The sequence below is a fragment of the Aspergillus pseudodeflectus genome, assembly GCF_044049435.1.
Source record: "Aspergillus pseudodeflectus strain CBS 756.74 chromosome Unknown BJX68scaffold_29, whole genome shotgun sequence".
Taxonomy (NCBI): domain Eukaryota; kingdom Fungi; phylum Ascomycota; class Eurotiomycetes; order Eurotiales; family Aspergillaceae; genus Aspergillus; species Aspergillus pseudodeflectus.
The window spans coordinates 190,752-212,883 of record NW_027263805.1 but is presented as its reverse complement, the minus strand read 5'-3'; the positions used below and the strand labels follow the sequence as shown (position 1 = coordinate 212,883).

The 22,132-nt window shown below is 53.7% G+C and overlaps 10 protein-coding genes across 10 annotated transcripts; 4 read left to right on the top strand and 6 right to left on the bottom strand.

Annotated features, from left to right (window-relative positions):
- Nucleotides 1-35: 35 nt before the first annotated feature.
- Nucleotides 36-999, bottom strand: BJX68DRAFT_268208 (uncharacterized protein; the record flags this gene model as incomplete). The annotated part of the gene is made up of 2 exons (XM_071046012.1): nt 36-594; nt 650-999. The coding sequence occupies 2 exons, from the start codon at nt 997-999 to the stop codon at nt 36-38; spliced, it is 909 nt and encodes a 302-aa protein (XP_070897664.1).
- Nucleotides 1,000-1,551: 552 nt separating this feature from the next.
- BJX68DRAFT_239989 (putative acyl-CoA dehydrogenase) lies at nt 1,552-4,236 on the top strand. Its single transcript, XM_071040608.1, has 4 exons — nt 1,552-2,014; nt 2,080-2,296; nt 2,403-2,465; nt 2,521-4,236. The coding sequence occupies exons 1-4, from the start codon at nt 1,918-1,920 to the stop codon at nt 4,124-4,126; spliced, it is 1,983 nt and encodes a 660-aa protein (XP_070897663.1). The 5' UTR covers nt 1,552-1,917; the 3' UTR covers nt 4,127-4,236.
- BJX68DRAFT_239984 (Zn(II)2Cys6 transcription factor domain-containing protein) lies at nt 4,237-6,125 on the bottom strand. Its single transcript, XM_071040607.1, has 5 exons — nt 5,959-6,125; nt 5,393-5,893; nt 5,044-5,274; nt 4,795-4,929; nt 4,237-4,687 (listed from the first exon to the last, which is right to left on the bottom strand). The coding sequence occupies exons 1-5, from the start codon at nt 6,025-6,027 to the stop codon at nt 4,586-4,588; spliced, it is 1,038 nt and encodes a 345-aa protein (XP_070897662.1). The 5' UTR covers nt 6,028-6,125; the 3' UTR covers nt 4,237-4,585.
- Nucleotides 6,126-7,409: 1,284 nt separating this feature from the next.
- Nucleotides 7,410-8,210, top strand: BJX68DRAFT_113067 (GFA family protein). The gene is made up of 3 exons (XM_071035939.1): nt 7,410-7,635; nt 7,695-7,863; nt 7,956-8,210. Exons 1-3 carry the CDS (start codon nt 7,570-7,572, stop codon nt 8,153-8,155), a joined length of 435 nt encoding a protein of 144 aa, XP_070897661.1. The 5' UTR covers nt 7,410-7,569; the 3' UTR covers nt 8,156-8,210.
- On the bottom strand, nt 8,197-9,106 carry BJX68DRAFT_113071 (uncharacterized protein). Its single transcript, XM_071035940.1, has one exon. The coding sequence runs from the start codon at nt 9,030-9,032 to the stop codon at nt 8,265-8,267; it is 768 nt and encodes a 255-aa protein (XP_070897660.1). The 5' UTR covers nt 9,033-9,106; the 3' UTR covers nt 8,197-8,264.
- Nucleotides 9,107-9,457: 351 nt separating this feature from the next.
- BJX68DRAFT_276526 (pectate lyase) lies at nt 9,458-10,490 on the bottom strand. The gene is made up of 2 exons (XM_071048114.1): nt 9,907-10,490; nt 9,458-9,849 (listed from the first exon to the last, which is right to left on the bottom strand). Exons 1-2 carry the CDS (start codon nt 10,336-10,338, stop codon nt 9,532-9,534), a joined length of 750 nt encoding a protein of 249 aa, XP_070897659.1. The 5' UTR covers nt 10,339-10,490; the 3' UTR covers nt 9,458-9,531.
- A 1,925-nt stretch (nt 10,491-12,415) lies between these two features.
- On the bottom strand, nt 12,416-13,614 carry BJX68DRAFT_256145 (class I SAM-dependent methyltransferase; the record flags this gene model as incomplete). The annotated part of the gene is made up of 5 exons (XM_071043145.1): nt 12,416-12,628; nt 12,678-12,708; nt 12,755-13,195; nt 13,240-13,388; nt 13,441-13,614. The coding sequence occupies 5 exons, from the start codon at nt 13,612-13,614 to the stop codon at nt 12,416-12,418; spliced, it is 1,008 nt and encodes a 335-aa protein (XP_070897658.1).
- Nucleotides 13,615-14,313: 699 nt separating this feature from the next.
- BJX68DRAFT_112979 (FAD-dependent oxidoreductase) lies at nt 14,314-16,022 on the top strand. The gene is made up of 3 exons (XM_071035937.1): nt 14,314-14,657; nt 14,705-14,742; nt 14,790-16,022. The coding sequence occupies exons 1-3, from the start codon at nt 14,567-14,569 to the stop codon at nt 15,942-15,944; spliced, it is 1,284 nt and encodes a 427-aa protein (XP_070897657.1). The 5' UTR covers nt 14,314-14,566; the 3' UTR covers nt 15,945-16,022.
- BJX68DRAFT_113007 (glycoside hydrolase family 43 protein) lies at nt 16,023-17,986 on the bottom strand. Its single transcript, XM_071035938.1, has 3 exons — nt 17,496-17,986; nt 16,961-17,417; nt 16,023-16,891 (listed from the first exon to the last, which is right to left on the bottom strand). Exons 1-3 carry the CDS (start codon nt 17,892-17,894, stop codon nt 16,101-16,103), a joined length of 1,647 nt encoding a protein of 548 aa, XP_070897656.1. The 5' UTR covers nt 17,895-17,986; the 3' UTR covers nt 16,023-16,100.
- A 1,318-nt stretch (nt 17,987-19,304) lies between these two features.
- Nucleotides 19,305-21,903, top strand: BJX68DRAFT_239969 (uncharacterized protein). Its single transcript, XM_071040606.1, has 4 exons — nt 19,305-19,828; nt 19,876-20,249; nt 20,302-20,968; nt 21,015-21,903. The coding sequence occupies exons 1-4, from the start codon at nt 19,463-19,465 to the stop codon at nt 21,693-21,695; spliced, it is 2,088 nt and encodes a 695-aa protein (XP_070897655.1). The 5' UTR covers nt 19,305-19,462; the 3' UTR covers nt 21,696-21,903.
- The last annotated feature ends 229 nt before the right edge of the window (nt 21,904-22,132 follow it).

Below are 22,132 nucleotides of genomic sequence, written 5' to 3'. Positions count from 1 at the left end.
GGGCGAGCTGTATATGGAAAAGGAAAGCTGCCAGGCTACCCTGGCAAGAAGACAAAGACACCAATCTCCAGACTCCTTCTCGGCTCTTCGTCTACATACTCTGGATCCACGAACGCACTGTGCACTATACTACACCCGCCCGTCCCTTTATTCTCCTTCTCCGCCTCGCCCTTGACATTAGCAGCACTATCGAACTGCTTGAAAACAGCAACCTCATCCACCCGCTGCGCACTACAATACCACCACCGATGCCGCTCGCTATACACCACCTTGGCGACCTCCAGCCACCCATCTGAAAAGACGAAGCGATTCGGAATGATATCTTCATGAGGCTGTATGGAAGACCAGTCGCAGAGGGCCAGTGGGTCTTTTTTGACAGTGCGCAATGGACGCCATATATTCAGCGCTAGGATCCTAGTCTCGGTTTCCTCCAGGTGCGCGAGTTCGTCCGGCGATATGAGACTTTGCAGGTGCTGCATTGCTCCCGCGGGCGTAAAGTCCGAGTGGACTATGTGTGCTGGGGAGTTGGGGCCTGTAGTTTGCGAGCGGATGCGGTGGGTGTATACTAGGACTTTTGCTGCGCCTTTTGTATGTCTATTGCTCCTATGTGAGCAAGTTGCCAGCGATGGTGATTCTGAATGTGACGTACGGAAACAATTTGCTCACCAGCTCTTCTGTCCTCGGCAGAAAGAAACTCTCGATTCGCTTCTCATCCCAGTACTCTCTCTCTTCATACCCCGGAACCGGATCGTGAAGATACTGGAATCCATTCTTCTTTAGCGTCGGTCGTTCTCTTTCTCCTAGGCTGCGGATATCGCGTATCGTGACGGCATGCTCTTCTTCGAGACTTTCGAGCTCGTTGAATCGCTCCTCTGCGCCCGGTTTGCGAAAGTCAATCGTAACATTGCCGTTGGGCGGTTTGGGCCAGTATTTCAGGGTTGTTTGGATGGCTCGTGGGCTTGGATTCGACGCGCCGAGCGGGATGGCAGATGGGGTCATGGCCGATTCATAGACTCGAATGATAAGCTAAAGACAATCTGGCTGTATATAGAACGGGCCATCGCCTGATATTATTCCCATTCCTTTTGTATGCGCTTCATCCTGTTGTTGCCTGAGACGCGTCGTACCTCGCGGAAGCGTCTCCAAGTGTGGAATACGAGGTCTTTAGGCTGCCGCGCACCAGACCACAGACTGGTTTCAAGAGTCTCAGATATCTGTGCCTACCGGTTGCAACTTGGGGCTTTGGGATTAGTCTTTTTCTATCATCTATCGCAAAGTCAACCGCCGCATGAAATCCAGCCAATCTAGCGCGCGAGAGCAACAAACTATATACAATCGTCTCCTCGTTCCACCAAACTTAATTTACCTCTGCTGGGATATATTGCACTATCGACCTGGGCATATTAAGGTTGTTACAGTATATCTTCCATGTATAAGCAATCGTTGATTATTAGAAATATTATGCAGCATTCCATGTCCTCCCAAACCCTTCTGTGTGCTGTGTTGGGCATCTCTCCATGGCGGATAATTTGCATGTGAATCCAGGCAAAGGGATCGATCAATTAATGATCAAGAGTAGTAGACCACATAATAAAGTAACACATAACTAAACCAGGTCTCAAAACTAAATAACCAAAAGACTATCCACTATCAACAATGCCCGATATTGTAATCAGTACCAAGCTACCCCAGACTCGCCCAGTCTTCCCCACACTGTGTAATAACCTCGGTTCTCCAATCCCCATATGATGATTCGCATCGCATGACCGAGGCGCTTTTCTTGCCTGGAGTTCAGCTTCAGGTTGCTTCTCTCTTCGTTGTATTCTTTGTCTCCATCCATCGCTGTATCGATTATCCAGAATCGGCGCATACCACTATCCCACCAAAATCAACGAGAAGAGAATACCGACGAGCAGGATGCCCCCCGCAACAGCAACCACGGGCCACATTACACGCCCGCCACCACTCGACAATACATACACCTCTGATCCGAGTCTGAGGCGGGTATTGGGATGTACGTCTCTGCCCTCCCTAATATCCTCCCTCCAGACACCACTCTAACCACAACTCATTTCACAGGGTACCTCCCGCCAACGCACCTCCCCGCGCTGGACAGCCACTTGACAACCCTCGGCGCCGAAGCCATCTCGCCGCAAATCAGAGAATGGAGCGCCGACGCCGAGCGCAACCAGCCGTACGTCAAGGGGTTCAATGTCTGGGGCGACCAGTATGGCGTTGATCGGCTGGTGACGAGTGAGGGGTGGAAGCAGTTGGCCAAGTGGGGAGCGAAGAATGGGTTTGTACAACTTTTCTTCCCCTTATCATGGTGGCTTAAGATGGAATTGGGTGGTTGCGGAAAGGGGGGAGTGCGTGGCGATAGGTTAATGGCTAATGTGTGTTAGAGTCGTCGCCCTGGGCTATGAGGATACATACGGTGCGCAGAGGAGGCTGGCGCAGTATGCCGTGTACGTTTATCTCCTCCTTGCTACCCTGCCCCGCCGCCGATGCTAATCAGCACAGAAACTACATCTACTCCCCCTCCTCCGGCATGGCCTCGTGCCCCATCAGCATGACCGACGGCGCAGCCCTGATCCTCAGCCAGGAGATTGCCCGACGGAACCTTCCAGCAGACCACGCGTTCTCCGTCACGCTGCGCCACCTGCTTTCGCGCGGAGACGGGAACGACGTCGACTTTTGGACGAGTGGGCAGTGGATGACGGAACGGGCGGGTGGGAGTGATGTTGCGAATACGGAGACGTGGGCGGTGCATTCGCCGGTTTCGAGTCCGAGTTCAGGTGGTATTTCAGGTGGTAGGAAGGGTGATGGTGATGGGGCAGTTGAGGAAGGCGAGTATCTCATCCGCGGCTTCAAATTCTTCTCCTCGGCGACGGACGCGAATGTTGCACTGCTGCTGGCCAAGACGGAGCCGAGTGGGAAGCTGAGTACGTTTCTTGCGCCGTTGCGTCTCTCTTCACCATCCTCCTCGCCAGCCCCATCTACTCCCGGTTCTCAAGTAACAAACGGAATCCGCATCCACCGCCTGAAAACCAAACTGGGCACCAAAGAACTCCCCACCGCCGAACTCGTTCTACACGACACACGCGCCCACCTCGTCGGCGACCTCAACAAGGGCGTCTCAACAATCGCGCCACTCCTCAACATCACGCGGACCCACACGTTCATCGGGTCACTGGGCGCGTGGAGGCGGGCACTGAGTATCGCCAAGGGATTCGCGCGGGCGCGCACGACGGTCGGGGAGCCGCTGTGGCTTATCCCGATGCATTTGCGGGTTCTTGCTGAGGGAGAGGGGAGGCATCGGGCGGCGATGGAGGTGGGCTTTTTTACTGTCGGGGTTATGGGGGTTGTTGAGAATGAGGACGATCATTCAGGGGCGGACTCTGTTGCGGAGGGCAAGGGTAAGGTGAAAGCCGAGCATCTCCCGCGCCCCGGGGCCGAAGCAAGAATCGTCTTTCGGACGCTCACAGCCCTCTGCAAAGCCGTCGTGAGCAAGATGGCGATTGCCGGGATCCAAGAGTGTCAGGAGGCGCTGGGTGGCGTCGGGTACATGGACGAGGCGGACGAGCCGGAATTCAACGTCTCGCGCATCCTGCGGAACACGCTGGTGAATTCAATCTGGGAGGGCACGACGAATGTGCTTGCGAGTGAGTTTGTGCGGTTCCTCGTCAAAGGTCGCGGAGAGAATCTGGTCGTATTTTCCAAATGGGTTGAGCGTGTTCTCGCGTTGATTGCTCCCGGGGAGATAAAGGGGGTTCTTGTTGAGGCGTGGACGGCGTGGAAGGGGAGGGTTCTGGATGCTGTTTCAAAGGAGAAGATTGAGAGTGTGCTTGCGGATGGACGGCGGGCAATGTTCACGCTTGCATGGGTGCTGTGTGGGATCCTGCTGGTGCTTGATGGGCAGAGGGATGGGGATGGCGTTACGGGGGAGATTGCGAGGAGGTGGGTGCTGCAGGGCGAGATTGGTGTTGGGGATACTGTGTGGAGGGATATTGTGTTCCCAAGAAAGGCGGCAGCAGTCGATGAGGAGAGTATTCGATGGGATTGCCGGATCGTCTGGGGAGAGGAGTTGCCTGCTGTTGCGGTTGGGCATCGGAGCATGAAACTGTGACGGCGACCTCAGGAGAAAGGTGACTCCAAATTGAGACGAATCAGAGAGCCCCCTCCGCCCAGTTCTGGCCAGTCCAGTCCAATGCTCCACTGAATGAGTAATAGTTTGGAATAGCATTATCATAGCATTATCAAACATCGCTAGGGTATCTGCCTTATATGTCGTGTCTGCATCGCTCAAAGTCAAAGTAGCGGTTCTTGTCCCAGCCTGCCAAGTTCTTCTCAAGTGCACCAGGAACCGTGTGGCCCCTTATTCACTTACTGCATATCTTACACTGCCATCTGCCCAAGTGTAATATCGCCCAGTCCATAAACTACACTCGCGAATCTCGCTTTCTCTGTTGAAACTTCATGGTCGAGATGAGCCGGGGAGATGCCGCGGCACCATCCGCACGCTTCAGGGGCATCATCTCGCAGGATTCGTCGCTTAGAGCGACAGTGATTAGTGATCTGAGACAACTCAACTGGGAAACGCCTCATCCTTCGCCTGGATCATGGCTTGCCGGAACACCTTGGTGTCGTGACCAATCTCGATGCCGCGTTCTGTAGGGTCCTCTGCAAGCTGAGGTAACCATTAGCAAATGAGGAGCTGCATTAAGCGAGTTTCCTCGGGCAGAAACAGAAAGAGAAACAGGGTGGTATCAGCCTGCGAGGAACCAGACTGCTCACATGTATACGGAAGCGCCAGCCATTTGGTGGTTGAAGAACGACTCCTAGGCGTAGGGGGAAGCTTGCACTGTACTTGCGAAGGAATTCTAGTTGTTTGACCATGAATTCTATCATCTGAGGTTCGCTGGTGGAGCTCTGATCACTGTTAGCTGGGGGTCCTAGTGTGCTCACTGCACGTGCGGACTAGCGCACGCAATTCCGATCTCCGGAATAAGATTATCACGGATATAGGCAGCAAGCAGCACATACCCCATAGCACGCCAAGAGAAAACACGCATATTGCATCGGAAGTATCGTTCCAGGTCTTGGGGCCCCGTTGGGCGACTGCGCTGCCTGGTCCATATACGTCTTGAGCATGTTGAACGAGCGTTCGAGGTACTGCCGTGACGCGGATTCGAGTTGGAGGGCAATCGGGCGATTGGCGTAGACACCCAGGTTGCCGGCGATGAAGGCGAATAGGGAGGAGAAGATTAGCTCGTCCTTGTCATCCGCACCTCGTTAGTGACGAAACGAAGAGAACGCACGAAACGGATAAACGCAACCCATGCCACGCCGACGCAAGCCACCCCGACTAGGCTGGAACTTTGAAGAGACCTACGGATTCTGCAATTCGTCGAATGTGGATAAAAAGTTCTGAGCATGTTATAGCTAAACGCGAGCTGCACGCTTGTTCATAGGTCTCCGGATTGGCCCAGAGGCGCATCAGCCTCTCCTCTAGATCCAGCGTCCCCGCGAATTCCATCCTGCGGCCAGCCGCCCGGGGTATGTAGAGTGTCAGGGAGTTGGGATTAGTGGCGTCTGGGCGAAGCTTGATGAGCTGCTCAGACGGCACCGTCTGCAGAGCATGTGCCTCCTGCGTGGGGGCCGTCCAGGTTGTCGCATCATCTCGACCCTCAATCTGCCTCGTATGCGTATAGGCATTGGCGACGATGCCCTGTTGACTGCCTCCGCCCGCTACAACACTCTGCTGCCGTCTGTGCGCCTGCCTCTGCTGTTCCGCCTTCTCCTGCTCCGCACTCAGGCCGATCGAGCAGTCGTAACCATATCGCTCGCACGCCTCGCACTTTTGGCCGGGCCAGACTCGGTTCTCAGGGAGGCACTGCGAGAGAAGAGGGAGAGGGTCAGCGGTGGAATCAGAGGGGTGAAGCACGGAGCGCCGGGTACCCTCCGCTTGTCTCGTCGACAGAATCTGCACTTGAGGATGTTGGCAAGACGCCTTGGCTCGCGGTACATCGTGGAGACGCCAGGACGATCGTACGATTCGTATCGGATGAATGACGGCCAATAATGGAGGCGAAGTGCAGCGAGACCGTGGCGCGGAGTGGGGAAGAGAGCAGAAAACTAGAGGCAAAAGGCACATGCGAACTGCGAAGAGCGAAGCCGTCAGGAGGTTGGCGGCCTGAGGCAGTCAAAGCTCCTTCTGACGGGACCAATCAGCGCTGCCATCTTTCCCTCTCTTTACAGACTGACCAGATTGGCTGTCTCAAGCAGGGTGCCACGGAATCACACTGGTTCAGCGTGTGTGGTTGGTTGTTCTGTTTATCGATAAAGGCGCCATCGCTGCGTCTTGCATTTTTGTCCAATCAAAGCCGTTTGTTTGTTCCAAAGTCAATTCGTCCCCACAACTCAACACCGCACATTCGGACCAAATCTCAGGGGATGATTTGATGATCTCGTAAGCATGAGTAGCTCAAAGCCAATTTCGCTGCGACGCCGACTGATCGGAGTTTATTTCCGTTGTCCTGCCAAAGAGTTGTCGGGAGTCGTCCGACGTCGAGATGAAAGAAGCGGGAGAATGATTCTCATTCACCTGCAACCGACTTGCTACCGTGATATATTTTCTAGGCCTCAGCGGAGAACCGCCGCATTGTGTCCAACTGAGCCATTGATTGGTAATCATCTTTTAGCATCCAAATACCTCAGGCCGTGTTCAGCATTGGAACAATATAAATAAATGGCTCGAAATAGATATCTGTACGAAAACTGGAAAGGAGTAAGATCGGGGACGGTCAATGCAGGAGAGAAGAGTATCCAGAGAATGAGATGGTGGCCAAGCTGCTACCGCGGCAGCAATAGCCAAGGACATGCTGACCTATACAGCACTAATGAGTACATATATCCTCCTGTGTTCAGAATTGACACGGCGCTGACTGTTTATTCGGAGCGGACCTTTCCCTGGACCACGCATAGTCTGTACGCAAGAAGAATATCTTGAAGAAACTACAGTTGCGGGCATATCAGGACGAGAAAAACTCGCACGCACGTCCGATTGATTGCTATTTACGATTTTCAACGATGGAATTGAAGATTTATGGCGAAAAACAAGAAAGATATGTTCAATAGTGAGGTCAGACCGTCCATCGAGGAGCCTGTTGATTCCAACCGTAGATAAATTCGGAAAAAGTACTCCGTATAGCCTAGTATAGCCTATTCATGCCTTCAACCTTGAAGTTGGCTTGACCTTCCCCGTATTTGGTCAATTATAGTCCCCTTATAAAACCCCAGAAACCGTTGATTCATAGAGCTGTTCAACACGCCCCCACTCTCCTCAACCCCCAACCGCCCGCCGGATGACTCCCTCTCAACGTACCAACGAGACACGGACCATAGGATAAACACCGAGTACAAGTTAATTTCATTGACGTTCGAAAGCAGAGTACAGGAAGCCCTATACGTCCAGATAATCAAATATTCAACTCCGAAGCCGGCCCCTATATCTCAACTGACCCAGTTCACCCACCCATCTATATACCCATACCTCCGTTATCAAACAAAATGGTCCTCGGGAGCTGTTACTGCGGCGCGATCCGCATCGAATACACCGGAGAGCCACTCAGAACAGTCCGTCGTTTCCTTTCCTTCAGTTCCCTCTCAACAATCCTGACCAAACCCACACACAGGCCCTCTGCCACTGCACCGACTGCCGCAAAATAACCGGCAGCGCCTTTACATACAACTTCATCGCCCTGCGCTCCGACCTGCACGTCTCCGGAAAGGGTACCCCAAAGGAAGTCTCCAAGACGGCGGATAGCGGGAACCGGATCGTGAATCATCACTGTGCGGATTGTGGTGTGTTATCCTGCCCTTGTCGCCTCCCTGTCTGTCTTCGGGCTTGATGGTGGATTGCTTCGTGGAGGCTTTGTTTCTAACGAGTGTTGCAGGAACGCCGCTGTATGGGTGGAAAGTAGCCGCGGATGGGGTGTCGCATAAGGATGAGATTGTGATTCTGCGCGCGGGGATTTTCGACGATGAGTATTTGAATCGGCATCGGCCGGATTTGGAGGTCTATACGAAGAAGAGGCTGGAGTGGGTTACGACGCTTGTAGGCGCGGAGCAATGTGAGTATATGATAGCGGCCTAAACGGCTACTCATGGGCATAGATAGGTAGATTCTATGTCTTTTTGGATAATCCAAGGAGTGGGATTCGATCCAACGATACGTAACATCAATGAATATAGATATGGTAGCCTCACGGCACGAACAAGCCCAAATCCATATCCGGGAATATCTGCGGCGCGATACTCTTCAGCGCATTGACTTCCAAGCTCCCTCGATCGAGCCGACAGAGCGATCTGACCCAGTACCAGTACCCGCGAGAAATGAGCAGGCGCTCGACGTAGTCGGCAAAAGTGTAGCGCGTCTCGACTAGTTCCTCTCCACAATAGTGATACGCAATGTAGTTGGAGAACTTTTGCGGTCGATCTTTCTTCTTCGGGCCGATGAGGACGGTGTATGCCTCTGGGACGAACCGGTCAAGTGGCTTGAGGTGTGCGAAGCGAAAGCGCCAGTCCTCTTCTTCCTCCATCTTGTCATCTTCTTCGTAGGGCGGGTCATTCGGATCGCACTCGCCCTCGCCCTCGCCGTCTTCTGGAAAGTAAAGATCGTCCTCCCATGAGCCGAAAATCTGCGTAATCGGGATAATATTCACATGGCCCTGCGGCACAGAGTAATCATAATACTGCTGCTCCCAAGGCGGCAATTCCGACAGATTCTCCGGAAGAAGTTTCGGTCCTGTATAGGTCCATTCCAGCTTAAAGTAGCCGACCTGGGAGTAGAATTCCTCGAGACCAGAAGGGAGGCGACCATGTGCGGCTCTGCGAGCGCTGCGAATTTGGGCCTGGGTTGCTGGAGGGCCGATCTGGGCTGTGCTCACGGTGATATTTGGGTTGGATTGCAGAGAGTCGATTAGTGCCTGGAAACGTGCAGCGAGATTTGGGAGGAGGACGGGCGCTGCCATGGTTCATAGTTTTGAAGTCGAGTGTGTAGGAACATTCGTTTCTTCTTGTGGGCGACATGAGCTTTATACTGTGCCAATACGAGAACGTGGCGCGCCAAGTGGTGCCGGTTGGCTTGATGCATTCAGGAACCCACCCATCGTCCTCGGATGTCGTACTAGTGATCGTGTTCCTCGTCATTTGTTGCCCTGAGCTCAGAAACAGTTGCTGAATAGTGCGATGCCCCTACATACATAGGCGACTGCATTGGTATCACTCGTGAGGAGCCTGTGAACAGCTTTGAATCATAGCCCCAACAACCACCTTACCCTCCACACTAGCTCTTGATCCTTGATCCTATCAACTGCTCTCCGAATTGGAGAGGGTCCCTGCTGATCTACCACTAGACCGTCGGTGTTCGTGGGCAGTACACAACTGAAAGCATCAAGTGTATTTTAGATATACAGCCAGCTGTACAAATACAATCTTCCTAATCAAAACCAATTGTCTAAATGGCCACGCCTATTCACACGCGGGAAGCTCCTCAAAGACACAAGCCTCAGTAGGGTCAGTCGAAGACTCTTCCGGCTCACCACCGTCAGGGTCCGACTCGTATGTGGTGCAAATAGCACTGACATCGGTCGCGCAGTTCGAGCTGTCAATGGTGACAACGTCACCAAAGTTGCCGTTTGCGCCGGCAATGGTCGAGCCAGAGACGGCGATGACGTTGGTAATCGTCGCAGAGCGCGCAATGTCGCCGCACGTTCCGCAGGAGCGGTAGAGCTTGCCGAAGTCGTAGACGGTGAAGCCATCGATTATGACTTCTCCTTCGGAGTTGTGCTGTGGCTGTTAGTCTCTGCGTTTTGGCCCAGATTTTCTGGAGGAAGAGCTGTGTACCTGGATCACCTTGTCCTCGGCGCCTTGAGCACCACCGCCGATGACGTTGTACGGACCGCTGCCCTCCTTCAGAGAAAGTGCGTCCTCACAGACCTTCTCCCACCAGACGTTTTCAATCGTGCATGCACCGAGACAGTACACACCCTCAATCTGGTCGGCACCGATGATGGCATTGCGAAGGGTTCCACCCTCGTGGACGATGAAGACAGTGTCAGACTCACCACCCTCGTCCTGGCCGGTACATTCAACACCACGACCGAAGGTCTGCAGCTCACCATCGTAAGTCTCGCCCGCGCCAATCTCGTACGGCTCGTCGAAGGTCACGCTGCCGGTGGAATCAGGAATGGGGAATGTGAATCGCTTCCCAAGCTTGGGAGCGGCCAGCGCCGTGGTTGCCAGGAGGGGAAGAAGGAGCTTTGAGAGGACGGGCATCTTGGATAGGAGAGACGCTGAATTTGGACTTGGTCAAGTAGCTGAGTGAGGTGATTGAGTTGAGTTGTTTCGTGCTTGACTGGATATGTTGCCGGCTTTTATACTTCAGTCTGCATCCCGGCTCCGTCTCCAAGTGCACACTTGCTGCCCTTCCACGCCCCCAACGAAACATCGCGAATACCAGATAATGTCAGGTCAAGTCGGAAGGAAATATCCCACCCAGCTTGGCGTTTCACCCACCGACGATCAGCTCCCGGAGCCAAAACAATATCCCATCCACTCCGTCCTCCGGAATTTACCCAGCGAGCCCTTGCTCAGTCGTCTTCCCATCGCTTCCGAGCACAGCCACCCGTCGATCTCAGCCAAGAACCCCGCAAACTCACTCCGTCACGGCGTCACCACGCTTGGCATACATTCTTCAGGTACACCCTCCGATGCCCCGTCGACGATCCCTCCTATTCAAATCTCTCATTCGCGGAACTTTTAACACTCACCCCGCATCTGTACCTGCACGAGTCATCGCGAAATCAGAGAGTTTTGAAGCTCAAGCCTTCACAAAGTCTGTTCCGCCGGAGCTTCTTGAGAGCTGCAGGGAACTTGCCAAGTTGCCTACGTACCCTTAATATAATGATTGCGGGGCCTTGTGAAATGAGGCGTAGCCAAGCACTGCAGCAAATTTATCTCGTGCAGGGGTAGTTGTAAAGAGATGGAGTAGATGGCGGACACTGTCAGGGCACACCGAAGAAAACGAGCCAGGGATGTGCCTACGACCGCGCGCTCAGGTTTCGAAGGTCAACCAATCGGGGAACGAGGACTTGTTGGAGTTGTATGCAGAGCAATAGAGAATTAGGGATGGGAGAATGAGGCACACAAAGGATGGGCGGCGCAATCGTTAAGCGTGGCAGTATTCAGGCCTTTGAAGGTGGAAGAAGAGAGACGCCTCTTTACCAATCTCCCGCTAATCCTTCAGGAGAATACCCCCACCATGGACTCGAGAGATAATGAATGTTTCGATAATAGTTAACACTGGTGGGCTTCTTGGTTTTTGAGCAGTAGACAAGTGAGCATTTGCCCTTTTCACAATGTTTCCTCACAATCCGGCCTAATGCTGCGAGAACGTCATAAAAGCCCTTATAGAAGACATTCTGTTCCCGGCTGGAGACCATTTAGTTCGAATACTGAATGCCGATTCCCAGCCAGGGAGTATCACAATTATTCACTTTCATGTCGCAAGAATTATTCGGCAAGCTGCCATATCGACCATATCGACCATATCGACTTGAAACTTGCATTCGAACGGTTTGTACCGCGACTAAGCCATCCATTACTTCAGCGAAGCAGTTCTTTGTCGAAAACCAGGAGCCGAAAGATGCTCCTCGGCCTCATATGTGCCTCTTCATACAAATGTGTGGGTCGAGTGAGAAAATGACGTTGTTCTCACCGCGGCTGAGAGTCAAACTTGAGCAGCCGTTGTATAACAATCGATTTGTATGATGAGGCACTAAGGTCCATTGTTGGGTCGGCTGCTAGGCCGGTATGGAGTCTAAACTCGGCGAAAGAAAAAGCAAAGGGTCCACTCAAGGGCGACTTCGGAGTCCGACGACCTTTCAACTCACAAAGTTATCGACAAAGTGCAGGCCCTCAAGGAATGGAAAGTGATGCGAGGTTTGCAGCTCTTCAGACTCCAGCCCCTCCACTGTTGCGTGGAGAAGATGGTTGCAAACGCGGTGGAAGGGTCCATGTTCTCCGTGCGCCAAGACCAAGAAAACGATGCCTCACACGGCGACAGGTAACGGGGACCGGGAAACCCACCCGACACGTCAGACACGGCAGAGATCAGTATTTAAAGCTCTGCCTCCCTCTTGTTTCTTCCTGGGAGGGGCTGGCTCCGGAGAATTTCTCAAACCGCGAAATTTCCGATGCTATTCGTGCCATTGCCGTCAATTCTGCGATGCGATAACTCGCCCAACATTCATGATGCTCATAAAATACAGTTATAATTCACAGGGGTATAGTGCTTGATCAAAAAGACTGAACCAAATCGAATGCAGTAATCCTCCCATATTGACGACGACAATTATTGGGTATGTGGTGGTACGGAGTTTTGTGGTTTTCGGGCGTACACGACCGTCCCGGGAAGATAGGCGTGTGTTCGGTAGTCCCCGAGCGATGCGCGCATTTGCGCGAGATGCACTTGGGCCGTTTCATACGACCAGTGCAGAGTTGTTGTGAGCAGTCGAAGCATAAAGCCCTCGATGCCGCCGTGGAGACGAAATTGGTTCCAGCGGCCCTGCGAAGTCAGGGCGTGAGGATGAGGGTCAAGAGTGCCGATAACTTACGAGTTCATGCAGCTTTGGGTCGGAACTCCATCTGAGAAGTTAGCACCAAATAGGCGCGTGAACCGCCGTCTGCTTACCCGTTCATAGGCCATTTGAATCCCTTCTCCACGACGTCAACAAACCCTGCATTCTTCAGACGCGACGCAGATTCCTCCCAGATCGTGAACGTCTTCCCAAACTGCCGGCCCGAGTCTACGACGACCTGCCCCCATTCATGGTAAAAGTGATCCGGACCCATTGTCTCGTCGTCTGCTATCGGTTGTACGGAGTGTTCCACGACCTCGATATAGCCCCCGGGTTTCAAACTGTGCCAGCATTGTCGGAAGAATTCGTCCCAGTCGGGTATGCAACCGAACAGTTCTCGGATATGGATATAGTCGAACTGATTTGCGGGATACGTCCACGGAAGCGTTATGTCGTCGATTTCGAAGATACAGTTCGGAGGAACAAAGGACGGTTGGATCGGGGAGAGGTCGACACCGGTGACGCGAGCGCTCGGATACTGGTCGGCCATGTCACTGGGCTGTTAGAAGCTGCAATTCACGCAGAAGAAGAGACATACATGGCCCAGATCCCGGTTCCAGTTCCGAGGTCGAGAATTTCCTGAGGATCATTTCCGATCGGCGCGAGGTGCAGTTGTCCGTCTAAGGTGAGTGTGTACATGTGATGAGCGAGGTCCTGCTGTGCGTTTGCGACCTCGTCGTTTGGGCCCTGGGAGTATGAGCAATGTCCTGGCTAGCACGAATTGATCGGGTTCAGATACCCAGTATGCGCCATCGCGGTAGGAATGGTAGCGACGGCCGAACTCGTAGCGGTAGTCGGTGATGTAAGTCGAGAGCGTTTTTGTGTCGTCGCCGATCAGCGAGTCGTCTCCGTAAGCGGAATCCGCGTCGTCGAAACCTTCATCGCGCTCTGCCGGGGTTTGAAAACGAAGCATTTCGGGAGGGATATTGGGGTCGGGATGCGTCGAACAGCTGGGAGAGGCTCCCTCGTGGCAGTCTAAAGCGAACATTCGGGGAGGTCCTCTGATCGGAGGTGGAAAAGGAGGGGTGGGCCTGCGGAGTCTTCGGAAAGGAGAAAGAACCGTGGAACTGGCCCGGCTGGAAGATTGTGCAGAACTTATACTTTGAAGGGATCATCAAGCATCGCCATTTCTCCGAGGTGGATTCTGAGGTTATCCTCATCGTCTCAGGAAAAAAAAAAAAAAAGAAACCTGCAGCAAACACCAAAGGCCTCACCTGACCCTCCTCTCCAACCGATCCCTGTGACCTCCCTCCTGGGACACCCTTGCAAAAGCCATGTAAATGATAGGCAAATCGTTGTCCCAGGCTCTCTGGGCTTTTGCCACCATGATATTGTCTCGAGTCTGCTTGGAGGCCCATGACGCCGATCTGCAGGATTCCTACTCTGTGTTAATTGTGACGCTCCTTCCTGCTCCGTGCTAGCTCTACCCACTGCCCCCTCCTCGGCCGTCCGGTTTCCTGCCTCAATTATTCGCTTTTGAGGGGTAAGCAATGATGGACTGTCGAGGGCCAGAGAGGAGCCAATGCTCGCTCCTTAGGAGCACAGTGCAGACTGCATCCTGGTCACTGGTGACAATCTCCAAGTATCCCACGGTATACCCCGGTGTCTCCAAACCAAGACGCCGGCTCGGGACGGCTGCACAGAAACTGGCGTCTGTCTGTCTCCACTGCTCAGTTAATCCTGCTCCTCTTAATATCGCCTTGATTATTGCATGGCCCGCGCTGGAATGATCCCCGAGATACGAACTCTGCTTTTAATCAATCTCTCTGCCGTTCTGGTGCGCAGCCGCCATGGAGCTCAATTGCTCCTTCATTCCCTCTTTCTCTTCCTCTTTCTTTCCAACTTGATTTCCTGGCGTCGTTGCAATGGGAATCTTTCGTCGGCTCTCGACCTTACTCTCAGGCTGGCGGCCGGTCGCAGAGCCCACCACGGAACCGGTCCTGGTGGTTGGTGCTGGTAAGACTTCCACATCAGTGAGCTCTGTACTACCCTAACATGACTAGGATCTACTGGCCTTGCGCTTGCTCAGGGCTTGAAGAAGGTTAGTTGGGCCCTTTCTTCTATTACTGCCAGTCTAACAATTAGTAGGCCGGCATTCCGTGTATCGTTGTCGAAAAGAATGACAGTCTGGACGCCCAACCTCGGGACTGGAACATGGGCCTACATTGGGGCACCGAATCATTACGGACGTTAATGCGGGAGGATATGTGGTTGCGCATCCAATCCGTCCAGGTCGACCCTTCGACGCCAACCGCAGCAAAGGATGCGATCCAATTCCTCAACGGACAAACAGGCGAGCTCATGACTTCCGTCCCGGCGAACAACTTCTACCGTCTCCGACGTCGTAAGCTTCGAGCACTCCTCGCAAAGGGGCTAGATATCCGGTACGGAGTGAGACTCGACAAGATCAAATACTCCGAGGACGGAAAATCCGCAACGGCATCATTCCATAACGGACCTAGCATAACCGCGAGCCTGGTCGTCGGCACAGACGGCGCGCGCTCAACGATACGAGAGATCCTCCTTGGACCTGACCAAGGCTCCATCCGCACACTACCCTACTGCGCAACATTTGTTCAGGCACGATTTACAGCAGATCAGGCGCTCTTCCTCCGATCATTTCACCCTCTCTACCTAGCATCCATCAACCCCGCAGGATACTTCGCATTCTTCGGTCTCCACGACCTCCCAGACCCTGAGCAGCCAGAAACATGGACATTCTTCTTCTATATCTCATGGCACTCCCCACTAGACGAGCAAGAAGCGACAGCAAACTGGAGCAACGCACAGCGCTTACAACAGGTAAAAGAATTCTCGAAGGAGTTCACAGACCCCTGGAAGAGCGCATTCAATTGGCTTCCCGACGATCAGGAAGTCTGGTACATGAGTCTGACGGACTTTGACCCAGGAGCAGAGGGACATCGCTGGGATAACAAGGGCGGACGAGTGACGCTAGCCGGTGATGCAGCGCACGCAATGACCTATCAGCGTGGACAGGGGTTGAACCACTCCGTGACTGACGCGAGGAAGCTGGCAACTGCGATTGGGGACTTCTACTCCGGCCGGAAGACAAGGGCGGAAGCTATCAGGTTGTATGAAGAGGAAATGATTGCTCGAGCTGGAGGGGAGGTACGCATGTCGACGACGAATACGGAGATGGTGCATGACTGGCAGAAGGTGTTGAAGTCTCCGATTATGACCAAGGGGATGACGAAGGTACCTGATAACCAAGCTAAGAACTAGCATTTGGCACAGATACTATATATATGAAGACTCGCCGGCGGCGTCTGAGTACTCTGTTGGTGTCACATAAACACGAGCAACCCATCTCATATATAAGAAACTCAAGAGAAACTATACATGACCCCCTTCTCCTCCAAAGCCAAAGCCTGGAATAAACTACTGCCTGTCCTTAAACTCAGCATACCTGAAATCCGCCGGAACAAGCACCGCCTCGCGGTCCCCAAACGAATACAATCCCAGCATCATCCCCGTAAACGGCGCGCCAACGGGCAGCGGTGCCTCGACGAGGCTCTTGTTACCCACTTCCTGGATCCACTGTACCTCGCCCCCATCGTCTCCGCTGTTACTGGTGCCAGCCTCGACCTCGCGGAACGCGAACCGGTACTCATCCCCACATTCAACGCGCAGTATCACGTCACTCGTAGAGCTGGATAGCGGGATATCGATGGCCTCGTGCGTGGGGCCGAGGTTACTGGGCGTGAAACGGATTATCCTCTTGCCCTTATTGCCCCCTTCGGCGGTCTCAGAAGCCAACCGCACCCCGATACTGGCGTACGTGAAATAGTTCAGATAGACAACCGTACCGGCCTCGGTATTCGTTGAATTCGGTTCAAACGCCAGTCTCGTTTCCCAGACGCAGAACCTATGCGTCTGCTTCCGAAGGAACATGGTCGGGCACGCCGGTGTCGAAAGCGTGTAGGGGCTTCCGTGCAGACGGAGGATGCCGTTTTCGGGGAGGTAGGTGTAGTCCTTTCTCAGCGGGGTGTTTTTGCGGTACCAGCCTATTTGTAGTTTGGGGGTGGTGAAGGTGTCCTTCCAGGCCACTGGTGGATTGTATTGGTAAAGGAGAGAGGGGGTGCTGTTTTGTAGGGTGATTTTCTCGCCAGAGTTGATGACGGGCCAGCCTTCTGCGGTCCATTCCATGGGGACGAGGAAGGATTCTCTTCCTGCTTGGGAGTTAGCATTCATATTATCGATGAGTTGGAGGAGGTAAGTAGCGTATGTAGACGACGTACCGAAGACACTCTCCTCCCACCCATTTTCCCTCTTCACGGGCCTGACACCAAGAAAAACTGCCCACCAGCGCCCCTCTGCATCTTCCACTAGATCCGCATGTCCCGTATTCTGGATCTCGTCGACAACCCCGTTCCTCCAGAGCGGATTCGCTGGCCCGACCTCCCACGGCCCAAAAGGGGAGACTTCAGACCGACACACCCACTCGCAGTGTCCGCTCTCGGTGCCTCCCTCTGCGGTGAAGAGGTAGTAGTACTTCCCGCGTTTGAAGATGTGCGAGCCTTCCGAGACGCCGGATGGGGAGGCGCGGATCATTTTGGGGACTGAGGTCGCTGCGCCCGTGGCTAGGTCGACGGTTGAGATGTGGATTGCGAAATCTTTGATTGGGGTACCGGGCGTTCGGGGAGATTTGCGGTATGTGCTTGAGAGATAGACTGTGCCGTCGTCGTCCCAGAAGAGCTGTTTCCAGGGTTAGCGACTGGCGCGGCTGATTACGCTGACAAAAGAGTACATGCAGCAAGGGAAAGGAGAACATACATCTTGATCGAACCCGACCTGGTCGAACCACACGGGGTCTGACCACGAGCTCTCATCCCAGATATCCGTCGTGCTGACATAGAATCCCCGCGGCCAGACCCTATCGTCGTCCTGCGGGCGATACCGTGTAAAGCTTGCGGCGAGGATATAGTACACGCCCTCATGGTAGCGGATTGTCGTTGCCCAGATTCCACCGCCGGGCTCCGGGGTCTGGATTTGTAATTGACTAGGGCGCGTCAGGGCGTGGCCGATCAGGTTCCATTTGATTAGGTCTGTGCTGTGGTATATAGGTGCGCCGGGAGTGTATTCGAAGGTCGACGTAACGAGGAAGAAGTCGTTGCCGACGCGAATTATCGAGGGGTCCGGGTTAAAGCCGGGGATAATAGGGTTGTTGTACATCTTTCCTAAGAGGTCAACCTCTGGTGTTGTTGTAGAATCTCGAACTTGGTGGTCTAGAGAGGGGTAATGCGGGATGAAGCTTCATATATTCCATCCCGACAATGGTGATTGGTGGAAATTTAGGGTAAATTGGGGGAAGTTGGGGAGATGTACTCCGTATATAGCCTCAAACGTAATTAGCCTGAATGAGATGGGTTGGCATGGGTTGGCATGGGTTAACGGTTCCTTTGGAATATATGGAGTATGGTACAGATACGAATCCTGTTCGCGGCTCCCATTTTGATGTGGGGGTCTTGGAAATCATGTTTCGCTACCAGTGGCCAGGTACTGCGAAGAGGTTTGGGTACACTTATTTTGTACTGAGGTAACATGGTCACAAGACTATTGAGCAACCGGTGTAGCCATGTTTTCCGACTCACACCCGACACAAAAACGCAGGCTCGCAACACTCGGCGGTCCCTTATTCAGGGTGTCACCGTGTAGCCTCGATCGGACAGCCCACATGCTTCCTAGAGGCGATTGCTCTGAATCGGACCTCGCAGATTGCTGATGATGCTCACGGTAATCGGGCGTGTCGACCACATTTTATTTGCGACTTATATGCGTGACTTGCTGATGAGAGTGTTGGAGCTCAATCGGCGATATATTCCGGCATACTGGCAGCCTCAAGCGAGTGTTGACTCCCGCTTTTCTCCGAGCACGGATCGACGCGGGTCTTCATGCAGGGTTGAAGAGCTTGTTGCGATGTCGAGATAGCACGATGAAGATGAATTCTCGCGGCTTGTGACAAAATTGGGCTTCCGTAGTAAGGCTTCTGTTGGCCAGCTCAACCGGAAGTGGTCTAATGGGCGAAGGTAACACTACGGAAGAAGCCGCAGCGATTCAACAAGGGAAACGCGTTGGCACGTCGATTGAAACGACGAGATTGAAGCAGCGCTTCAGCAGGCCCTCAGGCGCGTGGGTTTGCATGTGATTGCAATCAAAAGACAGCATCAGTTCTCTGCGTAGACTGCCAGGAGCTCAGAAGAAGTAGTCGAGAATTAATCAACAGCTTCCATGTGAAAATCAATCTGATCAGGCCTGATAAGATAACGACCCATGTCGGCTCTTGAGTGCCGGGTTCGAGCTTCGGCCAGAGGGAAATGAGCCATCCGCCTGGCGCTAAATCCATCGTGCATTTCACCTGCTCACTCGGTCCAGGACATCCCGATGAAGGAGCCATCCTCCGGTTTCGCCCCGATGAGTTGATTCTGTGACCACCGATTGAGCTTCGGTTCGAATTTCGTGTCGTGGAGGCACTCGACCGCGCAAGGCACCAAGGCACCCACCCAAAATGCCTCGGTAGTTTCCTCTTTCGGCGACACCCTCGGGCCAGCTCAAGCCCAGCTGACGTTCAGCGTTGGCCGGCCGCGCCTTTGTCAATTCGCCTGTTCCCCGTGGAGTCTGGTTCACCTGGGGCAATCCAGGTATTTATTACCTCTCGTCTCCTTGTTCTCTTCGCTCACGCTCACCGATCCTTCCCTCCAGATTTCTCCCTCCACATCCCCCATTTCGTTCCTCCCGACACGATGCCGAATCCTCCTCCCGCCTGGGTCCAGGCCTTGACGCCTGCCGAACCGCAAGGAACACAATTGCTCGCCCAAGAGCGTGCTCAGTCGAATATCGACGTTGACAAGCTCGGCGAGCTCCTACACACTAAAGAAGCCCTGGACAAGCAAAATAGTATTCTCTCCGTGCTCAAGTCGGAGAAGGTGTTTGACAAGTCTCGGAACCACACCCTTGGTCGGACCGAGAAGATCCAACTCGCCCTGGCTCGGGGAAAGCGTCTACAACAGCTGAAAGAGGTGCACGGCTGGTCAGATGAAGATGCCTACGTGGCCAATGAGTTGCTTGCAGAGCCAACCCCTTACGGCCTGCATGCCTCCATGTTTTTGGTAATTCTTCCCGGTCGGATTACTGATCATCGGCTAACGTCGGGTAGGTGACCTTGCGGGAACAAGGATCCCCGGAACAGCAGAAACTGTTCTACGAGCGAGCTGCGAAATACGAGATCATCGGATGCTATGCGCAGACAGAATTGGGTCACGGATCCAACGTGCGTGGACTGGAGACCACGGCTACGTGGGATCCCGAGGACAAGACGTTCGTCATCCACTCGCCGACGCTGACGGCCTCAAAGTGGTGGATTGGCTCGCTCGGCCGCACGGCGAACCATGCTGTGGTGATGGCTCAGTTGTTCATTGCTGGCAAGAACTACGGCCCGCACCCGTTCGTCGTCCAGATCCGTGATCTTGAGACTCACCAGCCGCTGGAGAACATCTATGTGGGCGACATTGGTCCGAAGTTCGGTTACAAGTGAGTTCCGTCACATGGTAGTGAGGACGAAGCTAGAAGCTAACCCGTATAGCACCATGGACAATGGCTTCCTCCTGTTCAACAAGGTCAAGATTCCCCACATCAACATGCTGGCCCGTTTCGCGCAGGTCGACAAAGCCACAAACAAGTACCTGAGGCCCGCCTCTCCTTCCCTTGTATATGGAACCATGACATGGGTGCGGTCAAACATTGTCCTACAGGCCGGCGGCGTCCTAGCTCGTGGTGTCACTATCGCAATCCGCTACTGCGCTGTACGACGGCAGTTCCAGGACCGAGACGCCAAAGCAAGCGCAGAGGAGAACCAGGTCCTCAACTACAAGATGGTTCAAATCCGTCTCCTGCCCCTCCTTGCTGCCATGTATGCCCTGCACTTTACCGGTCGCGGCATGATGCGCCTGTACCAGGAGAACCAGGACAGAATGAAAGCTGCCTCGCAGGCTGACCAGGAGAAGCGCGGTGCTGGACCTGAGCAGCTGCGTGCAGGTTCTGACCTTCTCGCTGATCTTCACGCAACTTCTTGTGGTCTGAAGGCTCTGGCTAGTACAACCGCCGGAGAGGGCCTCGAGGTCTGCCGTCGTGCATGTGGTGGCCACGGCTACAGCAACTACAGTGGTATTGGGCCGTGGTACTCTGACTATCTGCCTACCCTGACCTGGGAAGGTGACAACTTTATGCTGACGCAGCAGGTTGCGCGCTACGTAAGTCGCCCATCTACATTGTCCCCTGTCGATACTGATTGTTTAGCTCCTCAAATCCGCTCGAGCCGTCCTCGCCGGCAAGGGAACCTCCAACGACACCTCCCGTATTCTCCAAGCATACCTCTCCCGTCGCGACAAGGGTGCCTCCTTCGATATTCTTGGCGATGACAGCGACATTGTCGCCGCATTCGCCTGGCGCACTGCCCACCTCACCTTTGAGACTCTCAAATACCGCGACGTTGAGAAGCGCTCATGGAACAGCCTCCTCGTCAACTTCTGGCGCCTCTCCACCGCACTCTCGCAGTACATTGTCGTGAAGAACTTCTACGAAGCTGTCACCTCGCCTGAGCTAACCTCAACCCTGGACCCCGACACCGCCAGTCTCCTCAGATCCCTCTTCCGCCTCTACGCCCTACACACACTTGAGCGCGAAGCATCGGAGTTCTTCTCCTCCGCCGCTGTCACAGTCCGCCAGATCGGTCTTACGCAAGCAAGCGAGGTCATGAAGCTCCTCGATGAGATTCGGCCGCACGCCGTCCGACTCGTTGATGCATGGAAGATTCCCGACTGGCAGATGGATAGCAGTCTTGGCCGGTATGATGGTAACGTCTACCCGGATCTCTTCCGGCGTGCGAGCCAGGAGAACCCGGTGAACGACTTGGTGTTTGACCCGTATCCGTGGAACGACAATGTGTTGAAGAATACTCCGCCAAAGAGCAAGCTATGATTTGAGCAAGTCGGGATATCTTTCTTTCTTTCGATGTGTTTTTTTTATCTTGGTTTAAAGGTTAGACATAGAGCTAGAGCTAGACAGAATATAGGGCTCGATTATACAAATCTACTCACTCTTTCTTTACTTGCCCTTACTACCTTGATTCATAATCCAGCTCGGAATCGCAAACCCGCAATTAAATCCACATCAATGACGTTTCAAGTGCCACTTGCTTATAAACCCCCTGAAATATCAAACCGGGAATCAAATCGCGCATGTACAGACAGCGTCGCATCGGCCGCACGCCACGCCCGATTCTATCAGATCGCCGCCTCACATCTCAGGCTAGCAAAAATTTCCCAAAGCAGTTAGACCCGGAGACATTTGCTCGGGTCAATTGGGCCGACTCGTGTCAGATTCTTATACTCTTCAAGGCATGCGATAGGTTGCGA

Excerpts from the sequence above, each read along its gene's own strand:
- BJX68DRAFT_276526 (XM_071048114.1), bottom strand. The coding sequence starts at position 10,338 with ATGCCCGTCCTCTCAAAGCTCCTTCTTCCCCTCCTGGCAACCACGGCG. Across the intron at positions 9,850-9,906 it reads CCGAGGACAAGGTGATCCAG|CACAACTCCGAAGGAGAAGT; the intron begins GTACACAGCTCT and ends TAACAGCCACAG.
- BJX68DRAFT_113071 (XM_071035940.1), bottom strand. The coding sequence starts at position 9,032 with ATGGCAGCGCCCGTCCTCCTCCCAAATCTCGCTGCACGTTTCCAGGCA.
- BJX68DRAFT_113007 (XM_071035938.1), bottom strand. The coding sequence starts at position 17,894 with ATGTACAACAACCCTATTATCCCCGGCTTTAACCCGGACCCCTCGATA. Across the intron at positions 17,418-17,495 it reads AGGTCGGGTTCGATCAAGAT|CTCTTCTGGGACGACGACGG; the intron begins GTATGTTCTCCT and ends CCCTGGAAACAG. Across the intron at positions 16,892-16,960 it reads GTGGGAGGAGAGTGTCTTCG|GAAGAGAATCCTTCCTCGTC; the intron begins GTACGTCGTCTA and ends ACTCCCAAGCAG.
- BJX68DRAFT_239989 (XM_071040608.1), top strand. The coding sequence starts at position 1,918 with ATGCCCCCCGCAACAGCAACCACGGGCCACATTACACGCCCGCCACCA. Across the intron at positions 2,297-2,402 it reads AAGTGGGGAGCGAAGAATGG|AGTCGTCGCCCTGGGCTATG; the intron begins GTTTGTACAACT and ends AATGTGTGTTAG. Across the intron at positions 2,466-2,520 it reads AGGCTGGCGCAGTATGCCGT|AAACTACATCTACTCCCCCT; the intron begins GTACGTTTATCT and ends TAATCAGCACAG.
- BJX68DRAFT_113067 (XM_071035939.1), top strand. The coding sequence starts at position 7,570 with ATGGTCCTCGGGAGCTGTTACTGCGGCGCGATCCGCATCGAATACACC. Across the intron at positions 7,636-7,694 it reads CCGGAGAGCCACTCAGAACA|GCCCTCTGCCACTGCACCGA; the intron begins GTCCGTCGTTTC and ends ACCCACACACAG. Across the intron at positions 7,864-7,955 it reads TCATCACTGTGCGGATTGTG|GAACGCCGCTGTATGGGTGG; the intron begins GTGTGTTATCCT and ends CGAGTGTTGCAG.
- BJX68DRAFT_239984 (XM_071040607.1), bottom strand. The coding sequence starts at position 6,027 with ATGTACCGCGAGCCAAGGCGTCTTGCCAACATCCTCAAGTGCAGATTC. Across the intron at positions 5,894-5,958 it reads GTCGACGAGACAAGCGGAGG|TGCCTCCCTGAGAACCGAGT; the intron begins GTACCCGGCGCT and ends CTTCTCTCGCAG. Across the intron at positions 4,688-4,794 it reads GCTGGCGCTTCCGTATACAT|CTTGCAGAGGACCCTACAGA; the intron begins GTGAGCAGTCTG and ends TGGTTACCTCAG.
- BJX68DRAFT_112979 (XM_071035937.1), top strand. The coding sequence starts at position 14,567 with ATGGGAATCTTTCGTCGGCTCTCGACCTTACTCTCAGGCTGGCGGCCG. Across the intron at positions 14,658-14,704 it reads GGTCCTGGTGGTTGGTGCTG|GATCTACTGGCCTTGCGCTT; the intron begins GTAAGACTTCCA and ends TAACATGACTAG. Across the intron at positions 14,743-14,789 it reads TTGCTCAGGGCTTGAAGAAG|GCCGGCATTCCGTGTATCGT; the intron begins GTTAGTTGGGCC and ends AACAATTAGTAG.
- BJX68DRAFT_239969 (XM_071040606.1), top strand. The coding sequence starts at position 19,463 with ATGCCGAATCCTCCTCCCGCCTGGGTCCAGGCCTTGACGCCTGCCGAA. Across the intron at positions 19,829-19,875 it reads TGCATGCCTCCATGTTTTTG|GTGACCTTGCGGGAACAAGG; the intron begins GTAATTCTTCCC and ends AACGTCGGGTAG. Across the intron at positions 20,250-20,301 it reads GGTCCGAAGTTCGGTTACAA|CACCATGGACAATGGCTTCC; the intron begins GTGAGTTCCGTC and ends TAACCCGTATAG.